This window comes from Haliotis rufescens, unplaced genomic scaffold (genome assembly GCF_023055435.1).
Source record: "Haliotis rufescens isolate VD_foot unplaced genomic scaffold, xgHalRufe1.0.p SCAF_5, whole genome shotgun sequence".
Taxonomy (NCBI): Eukaryota; Metazoa; Mollusca; class Gastropoda; order Lepetellida; family Haliotidae; genus Haliotis; species Haliotis rufescens.
The window spans coordinates 56,403,110-56,415,751 of NW_025964223.1; the positions used below are offsets into that span (position 1 = coordinate 56,403,110).

General features: G+C 42.4%; 1 protein-coding gene across 1 annotated transcript in view; it reads right to left on the reverse strand.

The window, feature by feature from the left end:
* Positions 1-1,620: 1,620 nt before the first annotated feature.
* Positions 1,621-12,642, reverse strand: part of LOC124125902 (DNA polymerase theta-like) — a 42,742-nt gene continuing 31,720 nt past the window's right edge. Inside the window, exons 20-27 of the mRNA XM_048384097.1 lie at positions 11,693-11,820; positions 10,829-11,189; positions 9,613-9,792; positions 7,766-7,950; positions 6,724-6,835; positions 5,882-6,006; positions 4,741-4,882; positions 1,621-3,245 (exon numbers count right to left, since the gene is read on the reverse strand). Coding sequence (XP_048240054.1) covers positions 3,007-3,245; positions 4,741-4,882; positions 5,882-6,006; positions 6,724-6,835; positions 7,766-7,950; positions 9,613-9,792; positions 10,829-11,189; positions 11,693-11,820 — 1,472 coding nt within the window. The 3' untranslated portion in view covers positions 1,621-3,006. The remainder of the gene's footprint in view (positions 3,246-4,740; positions 4,883-5,881; positions 6,007-6,723; positions 6,836-7,765; positions 7,951-9,612; positions 9,793-10,828; positions 11,190-11,692; positions 11,821-12,642) is intronic.

The window sequence follows — 12,642 nt, forward strand, 5'->3', positions numbered from 1 at the left end:
AGTGGTTAAAGCATTCTTTTGTCATGTGGAAGACCTGGGTTTTATTTCCCACTTGGGTCTTATATGCGAAGCTCATTTCTGGTGTCCACGATGATGGTGCTGAAATATTGTCAAAAGGGGTGTAAAACCATTCTAACTCACAACAAATATAAGTTAATGACTTACTCCATATTAAAATTGGTCTTCATGTCATGGTATCAAATTGCATAGATAGAGTCTTATGATGTCAAACACTGGATTGTCTGGTTCAGACTCGATTATGTGTAGATGGCTGTCATATTGCTGAATGCAGGGTTACACAACAAACAAACAAACAAACAAAACTCTCACCTTGTTGGATATGTTGTTAACTCTGATCTCATAATAAGACACCAGGTGGCCACCAATCCAAGTTGAAGCCATACTCAGCTGTTATTGTGTCTACCTGATCTACATTTCAGATATTTTAATTTGAAAAGAACAGTATTTATTCAACCTAAAAAATGAAACTTTATGATAATAAGCTTCTAGGCTTCTCCATATGTTATCAACAACAACACAGTCACCTGATTTGATCGCTTGTATTCATGTTCAAAAAGTATGTTTCATATATACATATTTACAGAATAACATCCTGTTATTTCACTATTCTTCAGCAATCAGAAAAAATCTGAATTCATTAAATATCCATTTTTCATCTGAAGAAGTAAATACAACAGCAACAGCATCCCTGTCATACAAACCTAAGTTAATGGCCATGCATGATGAATCAGTTGAATGAGGGAGTTCATTTGTTCCCCTCAAACTACAGTAAACTGTAAATACCAAGCAAAATATACTCATAAATTACATGAAACGGCATCATGAAAATATAAAGAATGCCTGTTCATGTCATATGACTATAGTTAATCTGTCATGGCCGTAGCAGATTATACCCGTGAAGATCCGGGTTAGAATAGGTCTTCAGCAACCCATGCTTGTCGTAAGAAGCCACTATGCTTGTAGTAAGAGGTGACAAACGGGATCGGGCTCGCTGACTTGGTTGATGTATGTCATCATATCCCAATTACATGGATAGATGCTCATGATGTCAATCACTGGATTATTGTCTGGTCAAGACTGGTCTGGTCTGGTTCAGCAGTTTATTTACAGACTGCTGTTATCTAGCTGGAATATTGCTGAGTGCAGCGTTTAACAACAAACATACAAACAAACAATATGACAGATTAACTATAGTCATATGAAAAAAACAGGCGCTCTTCAACTTCTTTTGAGTAGTATATCATCTACAATCAGCACCAGAGTTCATTTAGTGTATACAGAAAAACATAAAAGATCACATTAAACCTGAGGCCGCTCATGACTGGCATTGGCTGACATTTGACAATTTCATTAAGATGTGTAATTCAACACAAGGTACCGTATTCGACGTAATAAGCGCCCCGCTGCAATAAGCACCCACGGCGATAATTGCTTATATATAGGCTATTGAACAATCCCAATTAGCACCCCTTCCGATTGATCAATGTATACAAGACTTATTCATTCGTGTATAATACGCACCCGTGTGTTATATGCACCCTTAATTATGGGCAATTAAATTCTGGAAAAATATATCTGTCATATACAACATTTCAGGCTGTCAGCATGAACCACGAAATTTATCTTTCAACTCTGCTTTCTCCACCAAAATAATATTCTAATAAGAGACCCCTATTTCTAATTTTGAGAGCGCTCTGGGCGCTTATTACGTCGTATACGGTATAGCTGTGTAAGACCTCAATGGAGACCCGAGGGAGACCCAATTACTGAGGCCTACAGGATATATCAAGATAAACCCAGTGTCAGGTTATGGAACACAAGCTTTATCACGATATCTACAGGAATGTGGTTACATCCACAAGCTGTTGGGGCTGGTCTCAGTATTTGCTGTAATTCACAACTGAAGCAGTGTGCATCAGTAGAATAATCACATGGCATTCTTTGACAACTATTATCATGAAAATACAAAGAACATGTTCCGTGAAGGCTGGTGTCATCTTTCTCTATGTGGCATGTTTAGTTCTGTTCTAAGTATGTCTGACAATGTGATACCATGTTTCAATCAACCTATGACACCATGCCTCACTCACCCCACTACATTTAGTTTCACTCCATGACACAAGTCACACTCAGCCTATGACACAAGTCACACTCAATCCATGACACTACGTCTCCCTCCACGGCATAAGTCACGCTCCATGACACAAGTCACACTCATTCCATGACACAAGTCACACTCACTCCATGACACAAGTCACACTCAACCCATGACACTATGTCTCACTCCATGACACAAGTCACATGCAACCATGACACTACATCTCACTCCACGACACAAGTCACACTCAACCCATGACACTATGTCTCACTCCATGACACAAGTCACATGCAACCATGACACTACATCTCACTCCACGACACAAGTCACACTCAACCCATGACACTATGTCTCACTCCATGACACAAGTCACATGCAACCATGACACTACATCTCTCTCCACGACACAAGTCACACTCAACCCATGACACTATGTCTCACTCCATGACACAAGTCACATGCAACCATGACACTACATCTCTCTCCATGACACAAGTCACACTCAACCCATGACACTACGTCTCGATCCATGACACAAGTCACATGCAACCATGACACTACATCTCTCTCCATGACACAAGTCACACTCAACCCATGACACTACGTCTCGATCCATGACAAAAATCACACCCAACTATGACACTATATATATATATACGTCTCACTCCATGACACAAGTTACACTCAACCCATGACAGTATGTCTCAGTCAACCACTAGCACTATATCTCATTCTCACTCTTAAGCCTGTCAGCCCTGTTCTAATCTTGTTTGATTTATCTTATTTCATGCACACAAAAAATCCTGAAAAACGTAATAATCTTGTTACTGCAGCTTAAGTTTAGCCTATCCTGACAGAACAATTCTGTCACACAGTTCATCTCCATGTTATTTCAAGTGTATCTCTGCTAGAGTTCCCCAGCTGGCTCCAGCCTTCACCTTCACAGGGAGCTTCACCGAGAGTTTGGTGGCAGCCTCCATGTTTCTCTGTATCACCTGGCCTGCTAGAGTTACCTCCCCTTGGGAGACTTCGTATATCAGTTCATCATGCAGTTGCAACACAAGGAATGCTCCCCTGGGAATGCCACTGACCTGTGACGAGAGCCTGCATCCTTTCATGGGTGTATCTGTGGATGAGGGAGGGTTTGTTAATTATCTTGTGATTCTGATGGAGGAGATGTATTGACCATTTCCCCTGACAATTACTCCATCATGGGCTGGTAACAGTGGACTCCTGTCGGAGGTTGTTACAATAATAGCTCTCAGTATCTGATCTATGAGGTATTAATTGTTAACAAGGTAATCCCTCCCTTTGATGGGACTGTTTGACAAACACCCACTCCTGCAATTATCAGTGTGTGTGTATCTGTGTGCGGAACATTTGTATGATAACTTGTTTTGCTGTCACGCACACTGACCAGATTGCAGATTATTGGGACATTTTCACTGACAAATATCAATTTACTTCATGCTGATCAGCTTCTCTGTTTACTTGTTTGCCCAACAAACCAACCCAGTGTGGCAGAACACCCCTGATCATTTCAGAAGAATCCTTTGTTTGTTATATTGCAAACCCAAAATTTGAAAATATGACAATCTGACATCCATTGAGTGAAAGTGAATGATACTTAATATTGCTATATTAGTACAGTACAGTTTTGTGAACCAAACTTTTGCAAATATGGAATAAAATCACATTTTCAATTCATTTTACTTCTTCATGGTGAACCTTTTCAGAAATTTTAGTGTGAAGAACCCCTCTACAATAAAGGTAGTGCTATCATCTTTCAACGACAAGTTTTTTAAAGAAGAGTGAGTGAGTGAGTGAGTGAGTATGGTTTTATGCCGCTTTTAGCAATATTCCAGCAATATCACGGCGGGGGACACCAGAAATGGGCTTCACACATTGTGCCCATGTCGGGAATCGAACCCGGGTCTTCGGCGTGACAAGCGAACGCTTTAAACACTAGGCTACCCAACTGCCCCTTTTTAAAGAAGAGAAGGATAGAAATGTAATTTAAAAATTACGGCAAAAAAAGCAGGTATTCACTGTGAACATCAATGATTCCCTCCAAGCCGGTCACCAAAACCAATGCTACACAAGTTGCCTCCCGCAACAACAATGTATAACAGTACTGAAGAACGGCCTTGTAACAATTACAGATACACGGCTAACTGGTTGCAGACAATCAGTATGGGTCACAACACATGTGATCTCTGTCTGCTCACTATGGGGCAATTGTCCACAACACATACCCCACCAACAGACAAGCACCAAGGATTAGCAATCACCTGTCTACCTTGACACGCCCTGTGCAACCTTCTTCCCTGAAGAAGGCACTGGGCTAGTTAAGTATCCATCCACCCCACCCTATCTTATCCCTCCTATCCATGTGCAAAACACCCTATGTAACTGTCCACTCTGAGACAGGAGCCTATCTAGCTCCGCCTCCATCTGTACCCACCCCACCCCACCCCACCCACCCACCCACTATCAAGGAGGCTCAATCACCTGTCCACCTGCGACACGCCCTGTGTGACTGCCCACTCTGCGGCAGGACCATGGCTAGCTCCATCTCCACCTACCGACCCACCCACCCACTATCAAGGAGGATCAATCACCTGTCCACCTGCGACACGCCCTGTGTGACTGTCCACTCTGCGGCAGGACCCTGGCTAGCTCCATCTCCACCTGTATCATAGCAGCCTTGACAACATCTGCAGCTGAGCCCTGGACGGTGGTGTTGACAGCTTGACGTTCTGCCTGCAGGGACAGTATATACATCAACATCCAGCCTTTCCTTGTCATGCTTATCATGAAGACACAATAGTTCTTAAGTACTTGCATTTCCATATTGCAGAAAAAAAAACATCATTGTAAATTCAGATGGAAGGGCAGATGACAGACAATGCACCATGAAATAAACACACTTTAAATTCCAATTCACGTGAGCTAAAAGTCACATAATGTATCAGCACTTGTGATTTGTTTGTTGTTGAATGTCACACTCATAATACTCCAGCTATATAACAGAGGCCTGTAAATAATCAAGTCTGTGCCAGAAAAACCAGTGATTGATATCGTAAGCAATTTCCACGCTGTCAGGGTACAATGACACACAACCAAATCCTTGAGCCTGGCCACCCAAGATGACCACCCGAGCTGACCACCCGAACTAACCACCCGAGCTGACCACCCGAGCTGACCACCCGAGCTAACCACCTGAGCTGACAACCCGAGCTGACCACCCGAGCTGACCACCCGAGCTAACCACCCGAGCTGACAACCCGAGCTGACCACCCGAGCTAACCACCTGAGCTGACAACCCGAGCTGACCACCCGAGCTAACCACCCGAGCTGACAACCCGAGCTGACCACCCGAGCTCACCACCCGAGCTCACCACCTGAGCTCACCACCTGAGCTGACAACCCGAGCTAACCACCCGACCTGACCACCCGAGCTAACCACCTAAGCTAACCACCTGAGCAACCACCCGAGCTAACCACCTGACCTATCGAGTTGCCTTGTATGACATGCACAAGTGGCTGGGGGCCAAATCTAAGCAAAAATATTCAGAGGGGAATAAACAGAGACTGAATATGAGAGCTGAGTTCAAGGTTTCTTTTATTATTATTGAAGCAATATCATACTGAGGACGCCATGAATGGGCTTCACACATTGTACCCATGTGGGAAATCGAACTGGGCCATATAAAGCCACACATGAAAGAAAAGCCTACCCCTCTCCCCTCTAGTGTGTACCTGTGCCCTGGCATGTGGGTTGACGTCCTTGATGGCCGGGAGGTACCTCTTCCTGCCTGAGATGGTCTGGACGTAGCCATGTTGTCGACACGACTCCACGGTGGACCGCAGGTAGGTCCGCAGGCCTGCATAACAAACACGCTTGTATCACTTTAGGACATTTTGGATGACAATCAGTCAAAGTCCTAGATATAAACCAACCTGAAACCATGCTATAAGCACGTCTATACTTAGTGACTTGGCCTTAAACAGAATTTCTATCATAAACCAGCTAGGCATCTGAATGAGGGAGAAAAGATTTGTTTGTTTGTTGTTAAACTCAGCAATATTTCAGCTATATGACGGTGACCTGTAAATCTGAACCTGACAATCCAGTGATTGATATTGTGATCAATGATCGACACCATGGGGGTACGAGGACATGCTAACAGCCAAGTCACAGAACCTGTCCACAGATCCGTTAGGACGCCTTTAACAACCGGTATAGGTTGCTGGGGACCAATTCTAACCTGGGATCTCCAAGGGGCAGACATTTTTAAGTTTTTTATTGTGGCATTTGGTTTCTGTCAAACTAAAAGCAAATGAAGTAAGACGAGTTCTATGGATGAACAACTTCTTTATTACAATTAGTGCTCAGAAGTTGTTCATCCATAGAACTCGTCTTACTTCATCACCCCAACTTCTAAATGCCACTCAAAGAAGTTAAAAGCAAATGGCACCTTACTTCACAAGTATATAACACATGAACAAGATACGACCCACAAAACTTTCTATATCATTTTAACTTGCTGTAAAGTAAGACAAAGCTCTGCTGTGCTGTGCCCTTATGGATTGAAACCTACCCGGGTACTTGGCCTTGAACGTCTCCATGAAGACCGAGGCGTCATTCTCGTCCACTCCCAGCTGCTCCCCCAGTGCCTTGGGGCCGATGCCGTACAGCATGCCATAACACACCTGCAGTCAACAAGGAATGCATCCGTACAGTTCAATACAGAGCATCATAAGTCTGACCTCAGCACTATTCAAATAGATATTCTTAGCATATTTACCAGGACAAGCTGTTCTTACTTGATCATTGGAACATTTACAAAACACAGCCTTCCGCACTCAGCAATATTCTAGCTATATGATGGCATTCTGTAAATAATCAAGTTTGGACCAGACAATCCAGTGATTGATATCATGAGCATTGATCCACCATTGGCTTCAGACCAGTGGCATAAGTAGCAGAGTGTTAAAGGTTAGGGTCCTCTTCCACAAAGCTACCTTAACACTAAGACTGTCAAAGGTCTATGTTAAATTATGGGAGTTACGATCATCTTAGCACTAAGAACACTTTGTGAATATGAGGCGCTGATTTGAGCTAGAAATAATTTCATTTCTGTGACCTGTGTTTTTCAGTATATCCAGAACCAAAAACAGAAAAATCTGACAAATGTTGTAAAGAATGGCAATGTATATTTGGCCAGATGCACACACATGTATTTGGAAAGTTTTGAATATCTTCCATTCATGACTTGATAACAGGTTCATGTTAAAGACAGGCAGACTACCTCCATTGCTTATCCTAGCTTCACAATGTGTGCAGGAGAGAAACTGTTCAGTTGTTGTACTGATGAGAGGGCCTTTACAACCAAGCACAGTCTTTTAATTACATCATCTATCCCTTATCAGAGAATACAAGTTAACACACTGCTTCAGATTTCAAGTGCTATACCAGTTAAGGTTAACCAAAAAATGACAAGATTAAAAAAGACAAATTGTTTCTTAAACACTTTGCATTCATCTGGCATGATGTATGTTAAGTACACCTCCTTTTCCAAAAAGCTGTATCAATATATCAGAGAAGCATTCATAAAATCCCCTACAGACACATTGGAGTACCTGTTTAGCCTGAGCCCTCTCAACGCTGGTGATGTCGTCTGGTGAACAGTTCTTCCACTGGCCAGCAATCAGCTTGAACACATCGCCATCCTTGTTGAGGACAGCCATGAGCTTCCTGTCCTGTGACAAGTGGGCAATAATCCTCAGTTCCAGCTGGGAGTAGTCCGCAGCCAGCAGAACACCACCTGAGGGAAAGTGAGTGAGTGAGTGAGTTGGGTTTAACGCCGCTTTTAACAGTATTCCAGTTACATCCCTGTGTGTCAGCTTAATGTGGGAGGAAAGCCTGAAGTGATGCAGGTCTCAGACGTTTACCACTTTGGTGAAACCCACGAGCACGGGTATGGTGCTGACAAACCTAGACACAACTCGGGCCGAACCGGGATTCGAACCCACAATCATAGGTTTCTGGTGTGCCCATGGGACGCAACACTGCACAGCGAATCGTGGCGCCTTAGGGGACTGGGCTACCCTTACCCCCACCTCGGGGAGAGTGAGTGAGTATGGTTTTACACAGTTTTAGTAATATTCCCGCAATATCACGGCGGGGGACACCAGAAATGGGCTTCACACATTGTACCCATGTCAGGAATCGAACCCAGGTCTTCGGCGTGACTAGCGAACCCTTTAACCACTAGGCTACCCGACTACCCAACCTGGGTGAGACGATTGCTTGTTTATTTTATACTTCAGCATGAAAGATTGAGTTTTCTGAAGTTGAGAAAAGTGATATTTTCATTGCAGAGAATATAACATTTGATATTTCACTGCAGTGAACATAACACTTGATATTTCACTGCAGTAAACATAACACTTTGACGGAACTATTGTCATACAAGAGATACCTCCCTTAATTGTCTCCCAATATGATAACATCTGGCCCAAACACAAACTGTTGACACCCTTTTTATGCTGGTTCCACACTGACAAAGCAAACTAATGACAAATGGTCTTTTATGGAGTTAATATCACTTCTTGCTGTTTGTTATTCTCTCGAGAATGTTTTGTTATAAATTGTAAATTTTTCATTTAACTCATCAATCGAGACCAACGTGTATTCTTTCGCTTCAAACTGCAGTGTCCAAGTTTTCAAGAATCTTTTTCATTAAAATTGATTTTGTACATAATCATGTCTTAATGCATGATAATGAATTTCAATGACCTTAAAAATTTTTTGATACTTTTGTTTATATTTTTTAAGATTTTGCAAACACGAAACTACTTTTTGAGTCGCAAATACAAGGGGTGGTGAACCGACCCTGCTGTTAGGTAGGAAGAATTTACGTTTCAAGGTTTTACACGTGTAAAGAAATAATTTAATTTTCCCGCAGACAACTACACAAAAGTATACAATAAATAGGATATTCCATGTGTCTCGTGAAATATCATGTTTCTCTCATCTTGTGATGGGGGAAAAGGAGATATTTTCACTCATGGCTATGCCCTTCTCTTTTCTTTCACTCTTTCTTCCCCAAGAACATCCAGTGATTAACAACATCAGCAACAATCTATCCGGATATAATGACATGCATCAACCAAGTCACTGAGTCTGATCACCTGATCCATTAGGTTGCCTCTTACTATCAAGATGGATTACTGGGGGACATTTTCTAACCTGGATTCAGAAGAATGCATGTTTTATTTCACAATCAACTTCCATCAACAAGAACCAGTTTTCTGCAATGAGCTACCAGGTAACACTAAAATCTATTCTGGAGGACTACCAAATCATCAAAAATACAAGTCAACTTAAAGATCACAATTGTTTCCAAGGCTACTAAAGAGAACTAAACATAATGGTGAACTTTTGTTTAAACAAGGATATGCAATCAGAACTCGCTGGCACCCACCTTTAAATGGAATAAATGCATGTCTCATGCTAACAGCCACACTGACTGTCTGTGCTGCATCTGTTACCCTGGCAACTTGACGATTCACTCCCAGGACCTGCCTCAGCTTAGAGCTACCTCCCCTTGGTCTGAGTGTTGGCATGTTGGCGGCGTTGGCTGGTGGGCTCTCACCAATCAGGTCTGCACAAACAGGGATTCAAACTAGGGGTGAGAGGATGGTGTATCACTGCAGTCCACACATGGTCACATCTTGACCAGACAGGCAGGTGGTTGATGTGGTGAGAGAAAGTTCATGACATGGAGATGTGATGACACAATGATGACACACACAAAATGTTTTTCCCTGCTTTATATTATTATTTCAGCCCCGTACTTGTAAACAATTTAAATTCTAATCTTGAGTTTTTAAGGAAGTTAAACATGTATCCATTTAATCAAAAAGCATTTTCCTGTAGAGTGTTATATGTTGATTTTTGTATGTTTAATTTGAAACTGACATTCTCAACAATATCAAAATAATTTATAAGACTTCCCCTAAGATATGGGATTTTCACTTAATATTCTTTCAACTTGTTGACTGCTGATTATTTATTTAGATATACCAGACTATTTAAGGACCAGCCATTTATCATAGGGGATAGGGGTGGTTTCAGGGGGAATCAGGAATGTTGTACTTTTTAATGTAAGCAGTGGTGAGGAAGTTATTATACTTAGAAGCTAAAATTATCTGTAAACTTCCAGAATTGCAAGGATGGATGTCAAGCATTATAGAAACATGTGGAATATTCTGGACTGGTCTGGCACTGTGTAGAAAGTGCTGGAAGACTTGTCCCTGTCTCATCTCACATTTCATCTGACATTACATCAAAACCAGCCTTCATGTGAAGATCACTTCTCAGCCGAGATTCCCAGCCTGGGAAGCTTGACCACTGTTGCCGCGTGGTGATTATTATTCTTGTCATTTCCACTGCTGTTCTTACATTTCATACTGCCACTGCATTATGTACTGCCACTCTATTGTGTACTGCCAGTGTAATTGCTGTGTAGTAATTTTATTGATTTGTAACCCTAGTTAAATGTGTAATACAATTGTTGACTGTTTGTTGGCTTCACATCAAATTTGTTTGGGTTAACATATTGTTTCAGTTTGGGAAGGGACTTGTAACAACATGTCAAAAAAGCTTCACCGTCAACTATTCATAAGAAATAAGTCTACCTGGCATAGCAATTTCAAAATCTTTGGGGACGTTCTGCAGATTTGGTTCTGACATGGACACTCTCCCTGTTGAAGTGTGCAACTGACACTCCCCAAAGATGCGGAACATGTTCAGGTGAAGACAGGGGACCTTCTCCTTCTGTAGGGGGAACACTTGCTTGGTGAGGGCGTTGCAGATCCGTCTCCACTCCAGGATTACCCCGGGCAGAGGATGGAGCGGCTTCAGCTTCTCCAGGATGTCCTTGGAGGTGCTGTACGAGGCCTTCTGACGCCCTCGCTGACCGCGGTGACCCACTGTCCGTGTCACAGGGGCAGAGTTGGGGTCCCCATTGATGGGGAGTTGTAGCTCCACAAACAGAACCTGGGATTGGTCAGTAAATATGGTGATTGACAATAATTTCAACAATAAAAGCCCCCTGTAGGGCTCCAGGGCAGGAGCTATGCTCAGAGTAAAGAGTAAAACAAAACTCATTCACTCTGCAACATAGCTAGCACTTTAACACAAAATGAGTTATGTGAGGCGAAATGGGGTTTAACGTCGCATTTAAGATAATGGTGTGTGTGTGGCTTATTGTTCTAGGTTGGACTAATGCCAATTTTATATTGCTAGCCTACTGTGATATCATGACTGATTCTGATCCAAATGGTCCTCGTTTTATCCGAGTGGCAAGCAGAGAAACAACAAGTTTAATCTTTGTAAGTCTAATGGTATGACATGGATCAAACCACCAACCTTCCGTTCTCCAGGCATACGCTCTATCCACTAGACCACAGAGGCAAGTATATATTATAACATACAAGCAAACCATCTGCAGATATGGGATAAAGATAAATTGCATACTTTAAATTCTAAGTGAGCCTCACCTGCCCAACATCATCTGTTGCAGAGAGGGAGAAGGGGTGCTTGGCCAACTCATAGGCCTGGCTCTCAAGGGCAGTCAGCTTCGCCTCCATGACAGTCTTCTGGCTGTCACACTCAGTCTCACTGAAACCTGAAGCATGAAGTTGTCCAAATTTGTTTCAAATTACAAGAAACATCCAAGAGACACAGCATAAAAATCCATTATCGGTATTTTAAGACTGAAGGAGTTGTCTCCCTTCAATTAACTCAATACCTGTCTTCCTCTTAACACAAAAGTTTCGGCTTTTGATGAAACAACACAAGACTCAGGTGTAACAGAGACACAGGACACCAGCTGGAGGATTGGGCCAACATGGATGCAGCCAATTGTTAAAGGAAGGATGCATTTGTTGTTTGGGCAACTTTCCTTAGGTAATTGTGTAAAAAATAATATGTTTGTTTGTTTGTTTGCATATTTTTTGTTTAAAGCCGCACTCAGCAGTATTCCAGCTGTATCACAGCAGTCCGAAAACAAACAAATCTGGACCAGACAATCGAGTGATTGATATTATGAGCATCGATCCACACAATTGGGATACGACGACAGTCATCAGCCAAGTCAGCGAGGCTAACCACTCGATCCTGTAAGTCGCCTCTTACGACAAGCATAGTCACCTTTTACGGCATGCATGGGTTGCTGAAGACCTATTCTACCCCTGATCAGATAGTCATAGTGTTGTGAAATGTTTACTTTTAGTATACCCGATCCCCTTGAATGTTTCTGAATGTACAATGTTTCAAAACGAGGCTGTAACTGTATCTCTGTCTGGATCTGTAGGCAGATTGTAGGTGTCTTTTGGGGGATGAGAGAAAGTAGTATAACAATCTTTGCAGTAGTATTGTGGTAGCATGATGAATGCCTCTACCTTCCCACAGTGCAGACTTTCTGACATATCTGTCTAAGGTTCAGGAC